This window comes from Helicoverpa armigera, chromosome 22 (assembly GCF_030705265.1).
Source record: "Helicoverpa armigera isolate CAAS_96S chromosome 22, ASM3070526v1, whole genome shotgun sequence".
Taxonomy (NCBI): Eukaryota; Metazoa; Arthropoda; class Insecta; order Lepidoptera; family Noctuidae; genus Helicoverpa; species Helicoverpa armigera.
In genome coordinates this window covers 9,079,771-9,104,457 of record NC_087141.1, presented here as the reverse complement: position 1 = coordinate 9,104,457, position 24,687 = coordinate 9,079,771, and the positions used below count along the sequence as shown (strand labels likewise).

The 24,687-nt window shown below is 37.0% G+C and overlaps 2 protein-coding genes across 3 annotated transcripts in view; one reads left to right on the top strand and one right to left on the bottom strand.

Moving 5' to 3' along the window:
• Positions 1 to 16,569, bottom strand: part of Sno (strawberry notch) — a 32,307-nt gene extending 15,738 nt beyond the window's left edge. Inside the window, exons 1-14 of one of the 2 annotated variants that reach the window (XM_049843278.2) lie at positions 16,366 to 16,569; positions 13,097 to 13,196; positions 10,787 to 10,885; positions 10,286 to 10,393; positions 9,112 to 9,189; positions 7,118 to 7,284; positions 6,829 to 6,907; positions 6,534 to 6,743; positions 5,565 to 5,740; positions 4,942 to 5,106; positions 4,246 to 4,487; positions 3,448 to 3,601; positions 2,686 to 2,820; positions 1,248 to 1,393 (exon numbers count right to left, since the gene is read on the bottom strand). In XM_049843278.2, the coding sequence (XP_049699235.2) occupies positions 1,248 to 1,393; positions 2,686 to 2,820; positions 3,448 to 3,601; positions 4,246 to 4,487; positions 4,942 to 5,106; positions 5,565 to 5,740; positions 6,534 to 6,743; positions 6,829 to 6,907; positions 7,118 to 7,284; positions 9,112 to 9,189; positions 10,286 to 10,393; positions 10,787 to 10,885; positions 13,097 to 13,196; positions 16,366 to 16,368 (1,862 nt within the window). In that variant the 5' untranslated portion in view covers positions 16,369 to 16,569. Of the gene's footprint in view, positions 1 to 1,247; positions 1,394 to 2,685; positions 2,821 to 3,447; positions 3,602 to 4,245; positions 4,488 to 4,941; positions 5,107 to 5,564; positions 5,741 to 6,179; positions 6,344 to 6,533; positions 6,744 to 6,828; positions 6,908 to 7,117; positions 7,285 to 9,111; positions 9,190 to 10,285; positions 10,394 to 10,786; positions 10,886 to 13,096; positions 13,197 to 16,365 lie in introns of those variants that run through there. The other variant, XM_049843284.2, reaches the window with a different exon arrangement.
• A 230-nt stretch (positions 16,570 to 16,799) lies between these two features.
• On the top strand, positions 16,800 to 24,004 carry LOC135118428 (uncharacterized). Its single transcript, XM_064040467.1, has 6 exons — positions 16,800 to 17,446; positions 19,874 to 20,080; positions 20,319 to 20,435; positions 21,085 to 21,201; positions 21,423 to 21,512; positions 23,740 to 24,004. Exons 1-6 carry the CDS (start codon positions 17,407 to 17,409, stop codon positions 23,874 to 23,876), a joined length of 708 nt encoding a protein of 235 aa, XP_063896537.1. The 5' UTR covers positions 16,800 to 17,406; the 3' UTR covers positions 23,877 to 24,004.
• The last annotated feature ends 683 nt before the right edge of the window (positions 24,005 to 24,687 follow it).

Sequence of the window (24,687 nt, the reverse complement as noted above, 5' to 3'; positions counted from 1 at the left end):
CGTAGTCATGGCAAAGTCGATGGAGGAACTCAGTATGATGCTCGAGGGCCTCGACCGAGTTTCACAACGGGTGGGCCTGAAAATGAACATGGACAAGACGAAAATTATGTCAAATGTCCATGTTCAGCCCACCCCAGTCTCTGTTGGAAGCTCGGTACTCGAAGTTGTTGACTCATATATCTACCTAGGACAAGTAGTCCAATTAGGTAGGTCCAACTTCGAGAAAGAGGTCAACCGCCGAATCCAACTCGGCTGGGCAGCGTTCGGGAAACTACGCAATGTCTTTTCGTCCGACATACCTCAGTGCCTCAAGACGAAAGTCTTCAACCAATGTGTGTTACCAGTGATGACTTACGGCACCGAAACGTGGTCTCTCACTATCGGCCTCATCTCAAAGCTCAAAGTCGCTCAACGAGCTATGGAGAGGGCTATGCTCGGTGTTTCTCTACGTGATCGAATCCGAAACGAGGAGATCCGTAGACGAACCAAAGTGACCGATATAGCCCACCGGATTAGCAAGTTGAAGTGGCAATGGGCAGGCCATATTGCTCGCAGAGCAGATGGCAGATGGGGCCGAAAAGTGCTGGAGTGGAGACCACGGACTAGCAAGCGCAGCGTAGGACGTCCACCAACGAGGTGGACAGACGACCTTATAAAGGTCGCCGGAAGACGCTGGATGCAGGTCGCTTCCAACAGGTATCTGTGGAGATCAAAGGGGGAGGCCTATGTTCAGCAGTGGACGTCCTATGGCTGAGATGATGATGATGATGATGAAGGATTTTTTTCCTGCACTCGAGAAAAAAGTATGTCAATCTGACATAATATGTATAAATAACATTACTGCCAATTTTTATCCAAATCTGTACAGCAGTTTGTGCGTGAAACAGTAACAAACATACAAACTTTCACCTTCATGATGTGATTATTAGCTGTTTCCCCGCGGTTTCACCGTGTCCCGGGGACACTTCCTCCCATACCCGTACAAAACATATCCTATGTTACTGGGGAATAGTGTCACTTGACATCCTTGACAGTCGTTACAGGTAGTCAGAAGCCAGAAAGTCCGACACCAGTCTAACCAAGGGGTATTGGGTTGCCCGGGTAACTGGGTTGAGAAGGTCAGATAGGCAGTCGCTTCTTGTAAAGCACTGGTACTCAGCTGGATCCGGTTAGACTGGAAGCCGACCCCAACATGGTTGGGAAAAAGGCTCGGAGGATGAGGAGTGTAGCTTGACATGAGTACTGACTTGGCGGTGGAGACGAAGTCGGACAGCTCGCCGTCGTCGCGCTCGAGCTGGTCGAGCGTCCGCGCCTCGCCCGTGGACTGCAGCCCGATCACCACGCACTTGCCGCACTTCACCGCCTCGCGGGCCGTCACTACTGCGTGGTTCACCTGGATAAACAGACAGATATTGTTTGTAAGAGATTCTGTTAAGTAATAGTTGATTGTAGTCTTGAGTTGGGAGGTAAACAACAAATAAAATTGTCGTTATCTCAGAGGTTGGCCAGACTGCAGACGCGATCTCAAACCATTCCGAGCCAATCGCGAGCGTTGCTAACATAGCGTTCTCTGATTTGAACATTAAAGAATTTATTGTACACCCTGTATTGTGGTTGTCAAAGGCAATCTCCTATATAGAGAGTAAAATTCTCAGTCACTTTCTCTAGTTAAATTAATTTTATTTTTCACTTTTAGCACATGCCACATAAAATATTTTTTTGTGATTGTGTTCGCGGTTTTTTAAATCATTCCCAAAACGTGCTTGTATTTTCACAGCACTATGTTGTTCAGTTCCACTACTTTGGTTAAGAAACAGTTAAATTCTCGAATATTATTAGACAGCATTAGTATAGTAAGTTCAACTCAGTCGTGCGCGCGGCCTTATGTGTGGGTAACCCTTGTACATATACAGTGACTTTGTGTGCGTGACAAGAGGTACAGTCGGGGACAATACAGTTATTTAGGGGTTGTATACGGGTGTTTAAAGAAAAACGGTTACTACGTAATTTAATGTTTATTTATTTTTAATGATTATGAATCGCTGTTTGAAAAATCAAATGATACATTTTCGGATTTGCTACTCTCCAAGGTGAATTATAAATTCTGTTTCCATGTCAAAATGTCTATAGTATTCTTTTTTCTTTTTTACATGTCGACAAGTATTACGCCACATCCCTTCATCAATTTGACTTAAATGTTCATTTATGAGTTTCATTATTTTGTTATGTTGGTCGACATTATGCGAAGCAATATAATTTTTTAAAATTCCCCACACATTTTGTTTACATTATTATACTAGATTGTACCTCTTTTTACATTCTTAGTCCACACTTTTATTTATTGTCCGCGTACCCCGAGCTAGAAACTATGTACTTAAGGAGTATTTAATTCTTAGATACTATCAATGTCAATTTGAAAAGACGTATGAGAAAATAATGAAAAACTATATTTAATAATAAAATGCTTTGAATGTTGTTTTATTTTTTGAAACGCTTTATCTGACTCCTTAATAATTTCTCCGTGAATAACTAGTATTTTCGTAAACGACTGTACCCATAACAAAAAGTGATAAGAACACGTCACGCTCGGACGACGTCACTGTCACACGAATGAAAGTTGTATATTTACAAGCCGACGCACACATAGGGCCGCGCGCAAATCTGAGTTGAACTATCTATACATACCTTAGCAGCAATACACAGGTACTTGAAGAACCTCTGATGCGCAGACCAGAACTGTCCCCACATGGTCTTCTTCATGCGCGACTCGGCGTTGATCAGCTCAGCAGCCTCCGTGAACCGCTGCATCGCTTCCACCCACTGTGGAACGATCATATTATGTTACCTTCAAGTAATAAAGGTTCTCACAAGTGTGGTGTAGAGGTGGGAACATTGCAGGATATTTTGATAAACTGACCTAATTTGCGATTAGATTATTTTATGATTTCTGATTATTTTATCTACTCTCACCATAGTAAGCCTGATAATCAGTCTTACTAAGGAGTATTGGATTGCGCGGGTAACTTTTTTTATTTTTTTTAACGACGTCAAAAATCATCAAATGTGGGTTGCTGTGGGTTAGCAGCGGTGAGGGAGTGTCAGACTCTTACTGACTAAAAACCGTCATAGGCCTTTTATGTGCTAGTGCCGCGGTATCTCTTTCGAACAACCCGCAGCCCCGGCAGGATTGCGCGGGTAACTGGGTTGTGGATGTCAGTCAGGCGGTTGCTCCTTGTAAAACACTGGAATTCGGATGCATCCAGTAAGACTGGAAGCCAACCCCAACATATTTGGGAAAAGGCCAGGTATATGATCTACTCTCGGCTATCGGACATTCACGAACTTCATAGTATGTCTAAGATATAGTTGAAGTTGAAGTAGTTCCAGACCAATTTGGGACTATTTGAACCAAGTGTACCTTCCTACATGGTACATTTGTGTACTGACCAGTGCCACAGACTTGTCGTACGTCTCCTTGAAGGCGTCGGACAGCGGCACCTCCTCGATCTTGAAGGAGACGCCGTGGAAGGACAGCTGCCGCGCGATGTACATGCCTCGCAGCTTCATGTCCATCGCCACTATCTCCATCGCGCCTACGCCTCTGTGGAAGAAATAACATTGTTAAAAAAAGAAAAAATATGAAGAATAAATATATATTTCTATGTATGGGGATAGATAAAAAACCCCAAAAAGTACAAGTACACAAGCCAATGCATATCTATCTCTCTGATAGATATGCATTGGCTTGCAGAGGGCCTTTGAAATAAAAAGTAACATCGATTAGATGGCAATAAAATGGAGTTAAGTAGAGGGAAAATTGAAAGGGATAAGCATGACTAAAGGAGGAATCGAAAATTCACACATTCTATATGACTTATAAAACAGACTTGACAAATATCCCCGAACCTCCAATCAATAAGGACTTTTGGAAAGTAGATAAAAGCAATTGTCCTATATATTAGGTACATTGCTTGACAACCACAGAACATATATTTTTTTAATGACAACATCCATATTCTTACTTATTTACTCAACTAAAAATTTTACAATAAAAATGTATAGTTTAAATGCTAAAAACACTAGTCATGTATTGTCATCTGAATTCAGGGTGTGTGCAAAATTTCATCCTAATTGAAGACCAGGAAGTGGGTCAAATTAAGGTTCCAAGATTTTCACAGTTACAAGTGGAGCTAATATAAGCGTGTTAAAAACCAATAAACAATAATATGTTTGCTTATATCTCACCTCTTCTCAACAGCATTAATAAAGTCCATGAAAGTCGGGAAAGGTGTCCCGTCACCCCATATGCCGAGTCGGACCATGTAGGCCATATTCCTCGGCTCACTAGCACCCGTGGCGGACGCATACACAACCCGGGCTTTCGGCAATTTGTTCTGAAGTTCTAACGCTGTCAGACCTGTCTTGGTGGCTTTGCCTGACCCGACTGGACACAGGTTTTTGGCTTTGTGACACTCGTCGAAAACAATCTAGGTGTTGTTGAGGAAATTATTTTGTGCGAATAGCAGATATTATCTATCTATACTAATATTATAAAGAGGAAAACTTTGTTTGTTTGTTTGGTTGTAATGGATAAGCTCAAAAACAACCGGACCGATTTTAAATATTCTTTCACCATTAGAAAGCTATATTATCTGCGAGTAACATATGCTATGTTAATTTGTCTCGGTGCGGGCAGTAGCTCGCACGGGACGAGGGTGAAACCGCAATAAACGACTACTGTATTCTATCCCTCTTTTTTAATGGATAAAAAATAACCCATAATTATAATCCCAAAGCCGGATTCAGATTTTCTATTTAACTGTACAGTCGAAACAGTACAGTACAGTTAAACTTGAAGGACCAACAGGCTTTAAAGTGAACAGCTCGACTGTACAATTAAAAATGAATATCTGTATAAATAAAATGTTCCAAAAAGGATACAACGCCATCGAAGTCATCCCCGCACCACTGCAGCAGCTGCTTGAGGCGGGTGCGGTACTTGGTGGCGGTGGACTGCGTCTCGCCGATGAGCGCGGAGTACGTGCTGAAGATCACGCCTTTCTTCACGTTGCCGTTCACCGCTGACGAGATCTTTGCGTATTTGAACTGTGGGGAAGAAATTAGATATAATTTTATTATAGCTGCAATATGTAAGATATTTTCTAACATTTGTAGAGAGAACTAAAACATATTGATTGGTAGAGAAAAATAGGGATAAGAAAATTGCTACATTTCGGCATTCTAACTTTGGCTTACGTATATTTCGAAGCTATATAAGAAAATATTAAACTCTCTAAAACCGAAACAAGCTGAATGGAGCGTAAAAACAAACAAAACTATGGTGGTTTTGAGTGAAGCAAATACCCACACCACAAAACATGACCCATGCTTTGTGGGACCGTTTCTGTTTTAAGGCAATTTACGGCAGCCTAGTTTCAAAATCTCTTATTCGATGCGGATTAAAAAAAATATATTAATTAAAAATTATGTCTTTTTTGTGAGGAATGCTTTCTTACATCTACGTCGTATATTGTATATAAATAAAAATATTTCCATCTCCATACCTTATTAAGCGGATGCACCTCAATCTTGCCCGCTCCTATATCTCTAAGGTCCCTCTCGGCGTCGTACTTCAAGTCGTTGGACACAGACACCCAGATGGCTCGCTTGCGACCCTTTATGTAGTTCTCGAAGATTATGCCGGCTATTGTACGGCCTTTGCCTACTCCGGCACCGTCACCTGGAATTAGAAATAGTATGTTAAGCTTTGACATTTTAATTTGTTTTATGTTTTATTTGTATTTTGTTAAAAACTCTTAATTTAAACAAAATCAATTTTTCATCTGTACTGGGGAGTAAACAAAGAGTTAACGGAGTCTTATCTTAATACGGCCATATTCTTTGATAGCACAATGGGAGCCGGAAATTGTGGGCAACTATGAGCCCCCGTGGGGGTCTACTTTTACCTTTGGCGCCTCACACCTAAGGAGGGACGGAAACGCACCTACGGGGTGAGATAAGGAGTCTCGCGGAAAAAATACTTACAAACCACTAGTCAATCCGGGGGTCTATTTTGTTTTTGTAACGACCAAATCTCATCATCATACTGACGACCGACGGCAAGCTCACTTTGTACGTCACGTCTACTGCAGACTCATCATGTACTAACTACTACTGACCAATAAGGAAGCCCGCCCTGGTGCCATCGGGCAGCAGATGTTCATGCGCCTGCGACGCGTACACGACGGCTTCCAGCTGCAGCGCGGACAGCAAGCCGGTGCGGACCGTCTCGTCCGGCAAGCTCACTTTGTACGTCACGTCTACTGCAGACTCATCATGTACTAACTACTACTGACCAATAAGGAAGCCCGCCCTGGTGCCATCGGGCAGCAGATGTTCATGCGCCTGCGACGCGTACACGACGGCTTCCAGCTGCAGCGCGGACAGCAAGCCGGTGCGGACCGTCTCGTCCGGCAAGCTCACTTTGTACGTCACGTCTACTGCAGACTCATCATGTACTAACTACTACTGACCAATAAGGAAGCCCGCCCTGGTGCCATCGGGCAGCAGATGTTCATGCGCCTGCGACGCGTACACGACGGCTTCCAGCTGCAGCGCGGACAGCAAGCCGGTGCGGACCGTCTCGTCTGGCAAGCTCACTTTGTATGTTACGTCTACTGGTTCCACTGATGAGAGGGAGGCTGTTTCTACGACCGGGTCGGGATGCTTGCGGCCTAGTTTCACTGTAAAAAGTTAAAAGAATATTATGTATTTGTTATTTAAGTAAATACCTTTGATATTTTATATTTAAGTAGGTATTTTACTTACATTTAGAAGGCATGTAATCTGCGTATGTCTCGGCCACACCCATCTCTTCATCGTCAACTTCTTCCTCGTCTCCTCCAATCTAATTCATAGAAACAACATTTAAGAAACAAATACATTAAACATGTTGTAATGCTGTTCAGTAAAGACTATATTCATTTTTATTTCCTCAATGTTCAGTGATAGTTCAGGCATCAAACATGAGCTGCCATCACCCAAAAAAAGTTACAAAAATAATATGATAAAAACAAAAAAAACTGCTATCTAACACCATTAATAATCACATTCTTACCTTCTCCTGTTGCCACATATTCCCCGGCTTGCCCTGAGCCCAACCGGGCGCAACCGGTACGAACTGGTTCAGCATGCCAGCCAGCGGGCCGCCCATGCCAGAAGCCAGTATTTGGTTGAGGTTCTGCAGTAGATACGAGTTCATGCCCGTCATGCCCACCATCTCCACTGTCGGACAAGCAGACGTTAGCTGATAATAGATGGCGCTGTTCTCAGTTTTAGAGGTTGGAAGATAGATGGCGCTGTTCTCAGTTTTAGAGGTTGGAAGATAGATGGCGCTGTAGTGAAGCTTGTTGGGGGAAATTTGATGTTTGGTGGGTAATTTTAGGTATTGGGGTGGAGAAGTGGCTGAAACTAACATTTTTGATTGATTTTAAAAAATAAATTTTAAATGTGTGGAAGCCAATTCTACACTCACAAGATCTTATAAAATAACAAGAAATAATTATATTAATACACAGAGTTATTAATAGACGCATACTTGGCGCAAATAGTACACAAACATAAAAATAGGCCTAAATTACTTTACTTCAAGACGCCCGAACAATCGCATTACACTACCTACACTAAAAAATACGCAGCCCACGAAAAAAGCTATTCAAGGCAATAATACTAGGAATTTTATAAATAGCAGTAAGTAGGTAGCTACTTAAATTATATGAATACTACGCAAACAATTTTTTCCAAGTACAATCAATAGATGAAAAAAATTCATTCAAAAAATCTTCAACGAAAAAAAGATCTGATATCAGATAATAATTCAAAATTCAAGGCAAAAAGTTCCCATTCCAAACTAAAATGTACAAAACAAACAATCCATATTTTCATGCCATATATTTTTTCATTTCCAGTTCTAAAAATATATTTTAATATTACTACGAAAAAGTTTAAGCCATTCCTTCATTTCTAAAAAGGGTCCTTAATTGTTCTGATTATACAATTAAAAAATTTACAAAGTAATCCTTTGAAAAATATCAACCCTTCAGAACTATTGCAAAACAACTTTTCATCAACGAATTTGTAGGGTATTTCCGAACCTTTTGATTTGTATGGCTTCAGTACAAACTTAATTTTTTCCTTTCAAAACATTTTACATGAAAAAAACCGATTAATAAATAGGCCTTTTCCCAACTATGTTGGGGTCGGCTTACACTAACCGGATGCGGCTGAGTACCAGTGTTTTACAAGGAGCGATTGCCTATTTGACCTCCTCAACCCAGTTACCTGGACAACTCAAAACCCCTTGATTAAACTGGTGTCAGACTTACTGGCTTCTGACTACCCTCAACGACTGCCAAGGATGTTCAATGACAGCCGGGACCTACAGTATAACGTGCAGGTGGTATACATACATACCTAATTCAGGTCAGATCTATAAATATGCCTGAAGACTAAATCCGAGGCTATACTGTCGGTCAGTCAGAGCGATATATCATGAATAACTTAGTAAAATTGGCTAGGACCGCATCGATTGTTAGCTTGCATACCATTTACACAAATACTATGCTACATGGAAATGTTAGTTAGATCAAGCTTAGAAAGATAGTTCACTACGGATACTAGAGTTATAAATACAAATATTTACATGATGATATTTTATTTACTTTTGGAGGATGGTCAAAAACATTTTTATTTGCGTTAAATCGATTTTTGGACATCTCTATGATCCAAATTTCCAAAATATTGTATTCATTTTCACAAATTGCCCCATAAGCTTTATGTACAAATTGCAGAAAAAGCTGTTTGTTTGTACAAACTGCACAAAAAGCTGTTTTTTTTGTAGAAGTTGTCCAAGAAGCTGTTTGAAACAACATCTTCTGAATCGTAAAGATTGCCAAAAATCTAGGTACAACAATTCATATTTGCCAACTTCAAGACATTAAAAAATCCTCCAAAAATATGTCAAAAACATCATCATATACACCAAAAACTACAATATATAAAAAACTATATTTATACAATACACAAAAATATCGCGGGCTACACCGTACTCACTCTGAGCGAGTAGCGAAGCGGCGCTGTAGGCGGCTGACGAGCCGGCCGCAAAGGGCGGCGCCGCGGCCACGGCCGGCGCTATGCAAAACCACCTTATATTGTAGCTATTTCACTAATATTATAGACGCGAATGTGAGTTTGCTCCTCATGGTCCTCTACCATTTTTTGCAAACACATAGATTGCTATCTGCAGGCCTATTAGGCTGAGAAGCCAGAAGGCCAGAAGGTAGAAAACGCATTTTCTGTACACAAGTGGCTACCATTTCGAAAGGTAAAAGTAGAAAAATAAGATGTAGACGTGCTGACGAAGGATATAGAATAAGCTTTTGTGTGTATTTTCTCTATGATGGATTATAATTTATGAAATGTTGATATTTGAGACAAACAAACTTACATTCTCATTTATAATGTTAGCCGTAGTCTACGCAACTTATGATTAGCCCTCTTAGATTAGCACGTTAGGCTCTGCATTTAGTTACAAGTCCTCTTTTATTTTTGAGTTTCCGCCATTTGAACGACCGCCGTCTAACCATTTTTATGGCGTTTAGAGAATTTTTTTTTTATTGAAACCATGAAGTATTATCATTAAAAAAATAAGAACTGTGACTATGAATGCAGGATAAATATTTTGGACAATGTTTTAAGATTTTATGGTTTGGTTGTCGCAGTGTCAGAATTTAATGACACGTTACTAAAACAATTTCAGCGTTGCGGTTATAAACATATAACAAATGCGATAGCAAAAATCAACCTTTTATATGCGGTATTATACTTTAGAAAGCGTTTAGAACCATAGCACCGTTTTTAACTGGACCTTATTTAAAATGTTAAAATTATATATCGACAATACCTAAATGTGACGTTTAAATTAGAGTGCGTTTGTAAGTCTAGGTGCAACAATTTTAAATTCATCCCATTTGGAGATGTAAAAATTACAACTTCACAAAATAATGCTGAATATACATTGACATTAAAATCTCTGAGGTCGGATCAATTCACATCGCGATTTCGCGATGTTAACCGGCAGAAAAATTACGAAAGCAAAACCTTTAAAGTCACTTATTTAGAGTCTCAGAAACTATAGTAATATCACCAAAAATGTATTTTCAGCATTATTTTCTAAAGACCATATTTATTTCCAATATTTAAAAAGTTATACAAAAACGAGTCTTACTTGCTCCTCTGCCGAGTCCCGCTATATTGATGGGTTTGGTGAGAGAACTGGCTGATATCTTGATCGGCTTCACGTTGCTGGCTTGGCCAAACGCCTGCCCAGATGGTGCTGCGAACACAGGGATCGAATAAGGAAAGCATTTAAACATTGGTAAAAATATTGAAGGTACAGAAAAATGTATTCATAACAAATAATTTGAAAGGATGCCGAAATAAAAAACTTCTAGTTAAACTTGGTGACAATTACGACTGAAAAACCTATCAGGGTTCCCGAAAATTGGAGTAGATTCTGTTTCGGGACGACATTCCAATTTTTTTTCTGTGAGTCTAGGCGATCAAACAACAGTTAAGGATGACACATTTACATTTTTTTTAGATTCAATCTTCACTTACATCAACACTTGGAAGAAATAGAAAAATCGGTAACTTGTCACTACCTTCTACTACTTACTTATTCTGAAGATAAAAGTCAATACGATATGACTTCTATGTAGACACTCACCTGCAAGTGGATTTGTGGTCGGCTTGACAGTGACCTGTGGAGTGACTGTGACCTTCTTCGCAGCCATGCTGGCCGCTGCCGCCAGGGTTTTCCCCCCACCTGGGCAAATACATAAATATTTTAATAATAGTTATGCTAGAAAAAATAGTAACGCAAGCCCACTTACGAAATCTTTTCGAAGTACGAAGGTATGTATCTCTACATCACTACATAGTATAAAACAGAGTATTTTTTTCTGTCCCTATGTCCCTTTGTACGCTTAAATCTACAAAATTACGGAACGGATTTTGATGCGGTTTTTTTCAATAGATAGAGTGATTAAAGAGGAAGGTTTATATGTATCATAACATACATTAAATAGTCCGAAATACTGTTATCCCGTGCGAAGCCGGAGCGGGTCGCTAGTATCTAATATTTTGGAAACCCACTTTAAAATACTGGATTATACACGGCTACTCCACACAAGTACCTAGCTTATACTACGCGCCTATTGTTACTGGGAAGTTTTTTCTTCACCGCTTCTTCTTCCCAGCCATAACAATAGGAAGTGGTGAAAGGGAGCGTTATGGGCTTGCTGTCCTTTTGTAATTTTTACGTAAAAAGTGCTACAAACTAGCCTAGAATCAATAAACGTTTTTGACTTTCGACTTTATTCCATGGGAAAACCAGACTTAAGTCTAATTATGAATCACGAATTTAAACAATTTGGAGAAATGCCGATACTGGTGGCCCCATTTAAATTAAATTCTAATGTTTGGAACTTCCCCATACACGTAGGACTGTCCGATAAGTCATAGTTTAAATAGCCGCGGCGTCGGGAGTGCCAAGGTCAATATGTGTTTTGTTTGGGTTAATAACACGGCGACCTATCTGTCTCGTGCGTGTCCGATCACTCGTCAAGAGAAACTTTCTTTTATCAATTCCTTTTATATTATTCCATTTGCCTAGCCGTCTAACTAGATGCAGCTGAGTACCAGTGTTTTACATGGAGCGACTTCCTATTGGACCTCCTCAACTTCCCGGCCAACCCAATATAAATTAAAACTGGTTGTCAGATTCTTTTATTTTTATGTGCAAATGATAGCCGGGACGAGATTTACATCTCCTTTACAAAGCCGCAGACAGTTAACATTTTCAGTGCTGCATGAAGAAATTTCAGAATTTATGGACCTACGGTAACACTTGATTCTACGCAAAACAACTGTTTCTTGCACATTTATGAATATCCCCAATGTCACCTTGATACATAATAAAATGCACCCTTGAACGTTATTCAAAATAAGAATGTATTTACATTAATTTCAATAAAAAATACAGTTCGGGGTTTCCGATCTTGATCTCTGCGGAAACTCAGGTGGTCTAAAAAATAATGAAAAATAACACCGACCAGTTTCCTATAGAGCGTAATGGGTTTTTCGTGGTCAAAATTACCAGATCAGACACCTCTTTTATATTTGTAGGCATTGTAACCCTGGCAGACCTATCAACCTTAATGCTTTGGGTATAATGCTTGACATTGCAGTTCAGATCCTTTTTGCTGAGATGACCCCTCCCTCAGTGGGCGCAATAGGAAAGTCAGACTTTTACTGACTAAATCCACTTTTGTTTTCGGACATTTTAAGATAAGAAACGATAGTCTGAAACAGCGAAACCCGGTTATTTCAGACGTATCACACTGTTAGACTCGAGGCTGCAAGGAGGCTCTAATCATGAACTTGTACTGTATCTCATAAGAACAAGGCTGTTTTTTGTTTCCTGTGCTTAAACTGATAAAAGCCTGTTTCTTTGGCTATATGCTTGCTATCTTGCACCAAACAACAATGTTGAGCCCTAAGAGTTACTACAGGTAAGTACATTTCCGCTAACCTTTTACTACCTACTTTACGGCTTTTCTCATACAGTTGTAAAGTAACTTTGCACGCAAAAAGATGTATCTTTACCATCTCGAATACATTGTCAGCTTATTCTCCTACAGTTTTGTTTTCGTTTAACTTTGCCGCTCTGAAGTCAGCCACTTGACGGTTTGCGCATTCGAAGTATGATTATACGCAGCATAGTGTTTACTACAGTAAAAATCTACGAATTAAACAGCAGTCAATATCGAAGAAGCAAAATGCATTAACATGTATTTGTAGTACCTAATGTAAAACTCATTATCTCCCGAGCCTTTTCCCAACTATGTTGGGCTCGGCTTCAAGTGTAGCCAGATGCAGCTGAGTACCAATGTTTTACCAGGAGCGTCTGTCTATCTGACCTCCTCAACCCGGTTACCCGGGCAACCCAATAAACTATGATTAGGATATCACTAACCTGGCACCTCCAGGTTGTCTGGATCCTCGTCATCATCGAAGTCTGAGTCGTCGGAGGGTGTCGGTGGATTATCCTCGTCGTCATACGCCGACCGTTTAGACTAGAAACAGTAAATAATACTTTATTAACTAACAGGACAATTAGAAGCACAGCTTTAGATCAAGATCTTTGGGGCTAGAATAAATATAAACGTAAAAGTCTGTAACTCTATCAGGCAGGTTTTGATGAAACTTCTAGCTCATTCTTCAGACAATCACATATGCTATTTTTTATCTGGGAGAAATACACACATTTAAAAAATAACTGATTTCTGTTTTAAAATTTGTTACCCTAAAACAGATTTATTTTATTCACAAGTATTTTTTATATAAATAGATAAATAGAAATAGACTGTAAATGATCATCTTCATAGCTATAAATTAGCTCCAGCGCCACATTTTCCGGGGAGTACCCGAAAGTCAAGGTTTTACCTTGGGATTCCTTTTATTTTTGATAGTTTTAATATTTATACTTAATATAACAATCTATTCTAATGTGAGATATATGTGAGCTGGATACCTAAAAATAAATTATGTATTGAATATTCTTTTAACATATTATGGCTTTCTCCCAAAGGTGGGCAGAATGTAGGAAGCAAAAAAAACAGTAAGAGTGTGTTACCCACGTATTTTACAGCCTACAAGACTTCATAAATAACCATACCATTGTTGCATAGCTATGGTCAGAAGTACCATTAAAGTAGCTGCGCACCATACTAATTAATATTTTGAGATAAAAAAAAATTGCTTTTATTTTAAAAAACTGTGAAACATGAATATAGGAGATACCTATGGAAGCTACAGTTATTTGACAATCCATTTTTAAATACTATCTAGCCATTTCTCCATAAAACAATAACAAATATAGTACACCCATTTTCTGTTTCATTACCACATGCAACCCAGACTCACAATGAGTAAGCATATATGAAATATTTAATTCGCTATCACATAGATAGATAACCTTGGCAAATCAAAGAATTCAAGTGCTAGGACTAAAAACAACCTTGATTTCGTCCCAGCTATAAATAGTTCAAGATCTCCCTAACATTGTCAAGGTCAACTTTTGTAATACCAATTTCTCTTCTCTCTGGGTGACATACAATGTGGTTGACTTGCAGTATTCAATAAATGCATGCAGTTGGCCTATTAAATTCAATACTGCGAGTTATTGGGTGACAATGTAACACCACTCGGTGGCAGATTTTTATGTTCTGCACATGACATTTTTGTAAACATACTCTGCTCACCATACCCGTACCATACCTCTTTTTGTTTATTTGGTGTGGTGGTAAGTTTTAACTAAATCTTGCTGGCTCCTTAAATTACTCATAAGCTTCTGCCTGCGGTTTCACCTGTGTCCCGAGTAGCCTATGTGTGGCTTTGATTACATATGCTATGTTACTAAGGTGTTTAATCAAAATCCATTCAGTAGTTTTTGATTGAAAGAGGAACGTTAATATCTATATGTAATAACTTTCGCATATATAGGTACCTAATATTAGTAGGATTTAATTTTGCTTTTCTATAAGAAATTTACTTTCTAACAAAATATGATAGTTCTTACTAATGTTTTGACAATACTTGTTAACTACATGTTTGGGATAATAAACAGTGTTTATATTTTGCTAGAGATAACCTAGATAAAACAGTGTAATTGATTTGACCTCAACTTTCATTTTATATAGAAATAGGTTATGATTGTTTTCCCCTTAAAATGTCCATCAATATTAAACTATACTAAAATTTACTATAATGTAAAAATTGATACTACAAATGAAAAAAAAAACGATTAGGTTTTAACCAAAGAGAGAAAGTATGCTTATAATAGATATTTCAACATGTCTAGATTATTGCTTTAATTTAGGAGATGATCTCATACTATCAAGATTCCAAATAATTAATTCATTATGAATATAATATTTGGAGTTAGTAAATAGACAAACATTTCTAGATAGATTTTGGTGATATATCTTTAATTGATCTGCATTCATTTATTGGTCTTGGTAGAAATTGTAAGCTTTTAAGTTTAAGCTTAATATAGAAAAAAATAGTGAACTTTCAAAGTCCTTGACTTATTATAGATAAGGACTGTAAAATTTCATAATATTTATTCCAAATGTGTGCCTTTACATAGTGGTAATTATTATTTTATTAACCATTGTAAAGCATTGGAAATATTGATAAAAGCTTTGCCTACTTTATTGTAAAGAATGAGGAAAAAATTAAGTTTATTTCCTAAATGTTGTTCTGTTTGTAACCAGTTGTTATTTATGGAAGAACGGAGATTAACCATTTATAGAACAATTGTAATAAACCTAATGAGAAAATCATTAGAAAAATAAAAACAATCCTATTAAACTTGATCTGGTAAACATTTGTTTATTTTGGTTTCTTTCAAATTATCTATCTGTATAACGATAATATCCTCAATTAATAACAAGAAGTTCATAATAAATCAACCAAATCTATTTGGAAAGGTAAAAAAATATCATAGACAAGTATTAGGAGTAACCAGACAAAAACTAAAAAGTCTTGGCACAATGTGAATTATTACATTTTCTATAGTTGGCAAAAGCACCAAAATACAGTAGAAATCCTTACATAACTGATAACATGGTTTTATAATGCTCTTTTTATGACTATTTTACTTTCCACCATGATAAGTAAGTGCATGCATTGAGCAACAACAAAATTCAATGTTACAGCATTTGTACTTCAGTAAATACGCATTTATCGTATTCTCGTAGGATGCTAACGTAAATAGCAGCTAACGAAGCAGTTTCCATGATCGCAATTGAAGTGAGCATCGATCACAACGCGTGAACACCGCATTGTAGCAGTGTGCTAGACACAGGCACAGTGCAGTACTTCAAGACGTATTCTAACACTATACCTAGAACCTTCCAAGAAAATCAATACAGCCACACCCAGCTTGAATAATTAAGTCCCCGGGATCATGATCAAATGACTAATCTAACAAAGAAACATTGAAATAATATCACATGTGAGATCGACATCACCTTATGACAGTTTTTTTTGGTTAGAAAAATTGAAAACAAAGAAAAAAAACGAAAAAATCCTGTTTTTATGACCTTCGTTCATATTAGAAACCATTGCCTCAGTTTATCCCGGTTATTATAACAGTAATTACAAGGAAAAATGCGAAAAACACATTTTTCAGCAAAGTAAAGTTTGTAAAAAAGTATCAAAACAAAAAACTATCATTACCATTTTTTTAGATGAATGTAACGATTTGAAGCACTTTGATATATTATTTATAAACGCAACGAATACACAGTTTTAATAATACACTTCGGTTTCACACACTTATGAAATATTAGCGAGACACTTCTTATTTCACGATAATAAAAAATGCAGACGTCCGAACGGCGGTCAGTGCTTCCGCCATATTAAAAAAAGCAGAGAGAAAAGAACTCTCCGTTTCGGATACACGTTCGGAAGTGAGACAATGACAAAACAATTTATCTGGAAACAAATTATACATGTGATACTAAAGAAATAACATAGTAATGATAGTCTTGAATTTGAAACATAAATAAAATTAAAACTTGCAAGTAGTGGAAAACATTACAGATTTAAATGATATTATGAAACTCATATCCAAACGTAAGTTGTGTCAAAATCGTCAATCTGAAACAGGGGCTGGTCACTGCCGTACTTGACTAGATTTCGGTAAAAAATTTAGAAAAGCGCCATCTGCAATCCTCTTCCTAAAGTATTTAATATCTTCAAGTGATAATAGATGGCTCTTTAATCAAAAATTAACTTCCATAAAATATCACTAAAATTATTGAAATCTAAAAATTATTTTATATATTAGTATTACGTAGGAAATCTATCAATTATTTTTATTAAATCTGTACACTATTTTATATACATAAATTATTTTTCTATAATTATTTTTTTGGTTGGCAATAAACCGTGCCAACTGCCAATGCTGAAGTTAGAATTTGAATTTTAATGGCGAGTACAGTACATACAATTTGTGTGTTAAGTTTTCGTCCATTTAAGTGTTTTCTGCTGTTGACTTGCGTTGATTTGAGTTTTACTCATCCGCTGTGTTTTCGGTGAATTAGTGAGTGAGTTGAGCTGTGCTCCTCTGTTTCATTGTTTCACATAACTTGCGAAAAGACGCCATTAGTGTTTAGTATTATTTGCGATAAAGACGCCTTTTTTGTGATATTTGTGAAATAGACACTGTTATTGTGTTATTAGCGATTAGAGACGCTTGTTTGAGTGCATATAATCATGCCGAGGCGGTGCGAATTGGGATGTTCACACAACCCGGGTAAGTGCTTTCTTTATCAAGTTCATAGTACCTAGGGCCCGATTCTGTTAATAGTATCATTAAGTTATTAATATCAAAATTGAATAGAAATTAAATCGCAATATCAGTTTTAACCATTTCGGGCATTCTGCTACTAATATTTATAAGACCAATCGTATTCCAACGACATTCGATTGGTTGCTATTGGTCTGCCGTTTTGGTTTATAGGTACATATTACCATATTATTCTTAGTCTATATTGCCATATTGCCTCAAAGTCGTGGTGGCCTAGTGGGTAAAGAGCCAACCTCACAAGTATGAGGGCGTGGGTTCGATTCCAGGTCAGGCAAGTACCCATGCAACTTTTCTAAGTTTGTATGTACTTTCTAAGTATATCTTAGAAACCAATGACTGTGTTTCGGATGGCACGTTAAACTGTAGGTCCCGGCTATCATTTAACATCCTTGGCAGTCGTTACGGGTAGTCAGAAGCCAGTAAGTCTGACACCAGTCTAACCAAGGGGTATCGGGTTGCCGGGTAGCTGGGTTGAGGAGGTCAGATAGGCAGTCGCTCCTTGTACAGCACTGGTACTCAGCTGAATCCGGGAATTATTCCCAATAGTCCCCTCTAGCTGTCCTCGGGGTGACAGCGGAATTGTCTTCCAGTTATCACCGGGGTGACAATTTGTGCCGACTGTTCCCTTTGAAAACTGACTAGAGGGACAAATGGGAAGTCTATTTCTCAGTTGTCACCGGGGTGACATTTGCGGTTCCTTCTTCCTTCCTAAGAAAAAATGTAATTACCATAGATTTCAGGTTTTTATTTATTATGTTACATAGAATCACATAAAAAATATATATATTATTATTTTAACTAACACAATGTCAACAGGCTTACAAAATCGATTTTTTATAGTAGTTAATACTACTATAAAAACAAAACAACATTATGTTTCCTATAATAGGCACAATCACAGATAACTTTAATTAATACTAATCACAGATAATCACTAATGGTTAAGTTAAAAGTGCTTATTAGTCGCATGCTTATTTGTAACACAGTTTGTAATCTTGTTAAATTAAATAAAATTAAGAAAACGATTGGTGTTAATAGAAATTAATAATATGTGATGTACCTATTAAAGGAAACACAATGTTGTTTGTTATAAGAAATAAAACCTGAAATCTATGATAATTACATTTTTTTTCTTTGGAAGATTCTATGTAGCATAATAAATAAAAACCTGAAATCTATGGTAATTACATTTTTTTTCTTTGGAAGGAAGAAGGAACCGTAGCAAATGTCACCCCGGTGACAACTGAGAAATAGACTTCCCATTTGTCCCTCTAGTCAGTTTTCAAAGGAACAGTCGGCACAATTGTAACTGGAAGACAATCCGGAGGACAGCGCTAGAGGGACTATTACTACATAGTATAAAACAAAGTCGCTTTTTCTGTCATGTGTCATGTTGTATGTCCCTATGAACGCTCAAATCTTTAAAACTACGCAACGGATTTTGATGCGGTTTTTTAATAGATAGAGTAACTCATGAGAAGGTTTTATGTATAATAACATCTATTAAATAATGGAGAAATACTGTTACCCGTGCGAAGCCGGGCGGGTCGCTAGTTGGGAATAATTCGAATCGGTTAGACTGGAAGCCGACCCCAACATAGTTGGGAAAAGGCTCGAGGATGATGATATTGCCATATTGCAATCGTAAATCGTTTGCAGACAATATGATTCATTATTGAATCACAGAAAAGGATAAACACGTTTATTTAAAAGAAAAATAGTGGAATGCCACATACGCTTCAATCGTAATTGAGTCGTGATTGGATCTCAGTCGGATGTGAATCGCATGTCGCTAAAGTAAAATTAGCAGGGCAGGATTCTGCGCAATTTTTCTTTGAAATAAACGTTTTTATCCTTTCTGTCATTCAATAATGAATCATTTTGTCTGCAAATGATTTACGATTGCAATATGGCAATATAGACTAAGAATATTATGGTAATATAGACCAAAATGGCAGACCAATCGCAAACCAATCGAATGTCGTTGGAATACGATTGGTCTTATATTAGTAACAGAATGCCCGATATGGTTAAAAAAGCTGTTGCGATGCAATTTCTATTCAATTTTGACATTATTAACTTAACAGAATCGGGCCCCAGAATCGTGCTCCTGAAAGCTCCTAGTCATCCGGATAAACTTGTCATCACGGGAGATACCAACTCAGTCAATTATAAGGTTGGGCGTTTAGAGAAACACAGTTCCTTACGAGTAACCATTTATTACTGAATCCCATATGAAATGATACATGATTTAATAAGATAGACATACATAGATAGACACGCGCACACATACATAGGTAATAGGTATTCATTCATACATACACTATACAATATCAGCATACAAACTTCATATTTTTGTAATTTATTTTTCAGGTGTGACACAACATCAATTTCCACACCCAGAAAAGAATCCTGAGTTATTCAAAGCCTGGGTTAATATAGTTGGTGGAAAACTGGAGACTGCAGATGATATCAAATTTTACAGAAAGCGAGTCATCTGTGACATACATTTTGCAGACAAGTTTAAGAATCGCAACAACCGTTTAAATAACATAGCTGTTCCTACTCTCCATCTTCAGGGTAAGATTTAGATCTTTATTCTTGAACTAGATCGCAATGCCACCTACTGAGTTAAAATTGCCATTAAGAAAACAAAATTCTTAATTATTCACAATTAAACTGAACTGAAATCTTTTAGGCCACCTGTTTGCAGTATATTAATATTTAATTGGATATAAAATGCAGTTCATTCACCCCTTAACCAACTCGGTGAAGGTTGTTGTTTAGTGGGATCTTAGACTTGTTTTACTATTTCCAGGTGCTCCATCACAAGATGCTCATATGCCTCCTGCAACTCCACATATACCAACTGAACTTCCTATGCCTGAACATAATATATGGAATCTGCCTTCTACATCAAAGCAAATAGTCACTGGTACGTAAATGCTTGGCTACCTACATTCTCAAATTATGTTTAACTAGCTGCCATAATTAAATACTGCATTTTTTATAATAATAATCCCCATGGGGCCACCTTGACGTGATGGGGAAGGCATGAACGCTTAAAGAAGTCAGTAAGAACTAGACGACCCTGTGCCAATTGGTAAACATGAGGTACCATCAGAAAATATAGTCATAACACCTCGGCTAACCCTTTCCAACTAACGGTCCCAACTTCCCAACTAACCTTCCCTTTCCCTTTACCTTCTCTTCAGTGTCTGATAAAATATATATCTTATTACTTTAAAATATGTACTCTGCAGTCACCTTCTCTCTTTCACCTCTTAACTTTTCTTTTCTTAAGTTTTAAAACATTGCTCCTAATATAATTTAATGCGACTACGAAATAGAGTAATAATACCCCAGGCGGGTACCGGAGCTAATCGCGATGGAGAATCCCGCCCCTTTGTATTCTGGGTGGGGGCGACGCTTTTAAATTTCATTTTTTCATAGATACCTTTAAGGCCACCTGTTTGCAGTATAGTAATATTTAATTGGATATAAAATACTGTTCATTCACCCCTTAACCAACTCGGTGAAGGTTGTTGTTTAGTGGGATCTTAGACTTGTTTTACTATTTCCAGGTGCTCCATCACAAGATGCTCATATGCCTCCTGCAACTCCACATATACCAACTGAACTTCCTATGCCTGAACATAATATATGGGATCTGCCTTCTACATCAAAGCAAATAATCACTGGTATGTAAACGCTTGGCTACCTACATTCTCAAATTATGTTTAACTAGCTACCATAATTAATTACTGCATTAAGTAATATGTAACTGTTGTGTAGTCATTACAAACACACTTCAACTTGATTTATTGTAATGACAATTTAGGTTAATAATCCTCATGTAACTCACACTAGTAATTTTGATGTTTACAATGACAATGGTGAATTATTATTATTTTATTTTCAGCTGCACCTCCCAATGCGTGTGTTATAGCAGCAGAACATAATTATTGCAGTAAACATGGTATACAACAAAGACGGAAACTTAAAGGAGACAAAAGTAAGTGCCAATGTAGTTTATACCATAAGATATCCAAAAAATGTTTATACATAGGCTACTTTTATCTGGGTGTGGAAAGTAGTAAAGTAAAAGTTTTTTTTGCAGAAAAACTGAAATCAACTTCATCGCTGGAGAATGAATTAAAGATTTCAAGATTCCAAATGAAGAATTTAAAAACCGAAATTATTCGGTTACGTAAACGGAGTAGTAGTTTGAAAGAAAGATTAGCCAGCGTTGATAAAATTAGCAATACAAATTGTTTAAAAAATAACGAGAAATATGACAACTGCAGCAAAATATTCACAAACATGCAGTACACCCAAACTCACAAGAGAGCTCGTGGGCGGAGGTTTACTTTAAAGGAAAAAGTTTTGTCTCTCTCCATGTACAAAAGAGTCCCAAGAGTTATACTCTTTTATATAAATACTTTACATTGCCCTCTATAAAATCATTAAAAAGGCTTCTTGCGAAAATTGAAATAGAGTCGGGGCTAAATAAGTTTTTATTCATAAAAATGAGAAAGACTGTGAAGGAATTAAGTCCAGAAGATCGCCTCTGCTGTCTTATTTTGACGAGATGTCAATATCGCCGCAGATCCATTACGACGGATCTAAGGATAAATTAAAGGGATTCGCTTGGCGTAGTAAAATTGCTGACCATGTTTTAGTTTACATGGTCAAAGGATTAAAGAAAAATTTAAACAGCCTGTTGCATACTTTTTTACAAATTCTGTTAACAAAGCAGAATTAAAAGCCTTGACTATAAAAGTCATTAAATATGTTCAGGGTACAGGGCTTAATATTTTGTGCACAGTGTGCGACCAAAGCACAGTAAATGTCAGTGTAGTGAATGAAATTATTGAAGATAGTAGAATAAAATTCATAAAAGAAAATAAGGAATGGAGACATGATGTAATGGAAGTAGGGAAATCTAAAATTATCCCATTATTTGATGTCCCTCATTTATTGAAAGGGTAAGAAACAATTTACTTACGAAGGACTTAAAATATTTCGACTTCGAAGAAAAGGTTGAAAAGACGATAAAATGGGAATATTACCAGAAAATTTATGAAGCGGACAAATTACATGGTGAATTAAAAATATGTCAGAAACTAACTGATGAACATATTTATGTGGAGAAAATAAAAAATGAAGGTCAAACACGCAACCCAAATTTTTAGCCGCAGTGTTGCTACAGCTGCAGAACATTTATCTGCTAGGGCGATTTATCTAATGAGTGCCGCCAAGTAATTACATTTACCAAAATGATGGACAATTTATTTGATTCCTTAAATTCAAGCTCATTTAATATGATACATGGAAAAATGTATAAATGTGGTGTTAGAAACAATTCTCCTCATCATGAATTATGGGAAAATGCCAAAAAGGTATTAAAATCAATAAAATTTATTAAAGTTAAAAAAGAAAAGGAAAATAAAATAAGATTAATTGAAACGAGTTCGGTACCTTCAATAAAAATTTTATACGTACTATTGAGGGCATGCAACAGTTGTGGAAAATATTATCCCAAAAATATTTATTTGATACAATGATGACCAGAAACTTTAACCAGGACCCACTGGAAAATTTTTTTGGGAACATTAGAAGTTTTGGGGTGAGGAATACGGCACCCAACACAATTAGCTTTGAAGGTGCCTATAAATCACTTCTTTTAAATAATTATAACTCACCCCATTCACTTAACGCTAACTGTGAAAATGATGACAATGATTGTCTTCAGACATTGAGTTTCTTTTTGGAAGACAAACTTTTAGAAAACACTTCTAATGTTCCCAGTAATGAGGTTCTACCATTTCAGCAAGAAGAAAATGACGAAATTGAGGTGCCTTTTATAAATTTAAATTCTGAGCCTGCTGATGCTGGTCAGGCCAATTATGTATGTGGGTGGGTGCTGGCTAAATGTTTTAAAAAAGTTGCTAAATCATGCAGGCACTGCAAAACTGAACTAACTGGCGACAGTCAATTAAAATCAAATAGTTATATAAGGGCAAAAGAATATACAAAAGGAAAACATTGTCTGTTGTATCCCAATATAGTGGCGGAAAAAGTTTTAAAGACATACAAAATATTGTAGTAGAAATTTTGAAAAAGAATGTGCCAAAACTAAATTAAAAGAAAAGATAAAAATGTTTTAGACATATTTGTGGATTATCCTTTCACCTGCGATATCCACAAGATAGAATTAAGAAATGTTTTTGAAAACATTACAATAAATATTTTGGTATATAGTTGGTGCCGCTCAATTAATCGAATTTTATCAGGTAAAATCCAATATCGTGATGAGGATGATGAAACTAAACTTTCAGCACAAATTTATTACAATAAACATAAACATAAGTAAATATGATTTTTATTTAATTCCAGGTCGCCTACTAAGTACTTTCTAAATGTTCCTACATAACGTTGTTCTGTTGAGTTGTAGTAATCTGTGTTGTATTTCCATATTTCAATAAATAACTATTTTCTACATTCTGTGGCTATATTTTGTAAGTACGTACGTATGAACAAATTCCCTAGAATATCTATAGACGGTTATTCGTCATCTCGACACACTAAACTCACCACGAATGTGTCGAGTTGGTGAAACTCAAAATTTGTACATTTATCATGTCGTCAACTCGCCACGTCAAGATTTTAATTCGTGTCCAGTTAGTGAAACTTAGATTTTATCACTTTTATGTTTTCGCCAAGTTTGGGAATCAACTTTTCGCGTTTCAAACGTTTGCAAAATGGACGTTCAGTGGCCGATGATGTTTGTGACACAATGTATCCAGTTGGCGAAAACATAAAAGTGATAAAATCTAAGTTTCACTAACTGGACACGAATGAAAATCTTGAGTGGCGAGTTGACGACATGATAAATGTACAAATTTCGAGTTTCACCAACTCGACACTTTAATGGTGAGTTTAGTCTGTCGAGATGACGAATAACCTGTAGACAATACTGATGTATACATGTGTGTGAAATGGGATGTACGCACACATAAACAATTTGTTTCGGCAGACGATACCAGATGGCGCTTCAAAAATCGTTTGAAGGTTGCAGAAAAAAATCGAAGTGGGTTCTCTATTCCCAATCTATTTACTATACTCTATGATCTGAAAAAAAGGCGGCCTCATACAGACGGAATAGCTCTCTCCATTAAAATTTA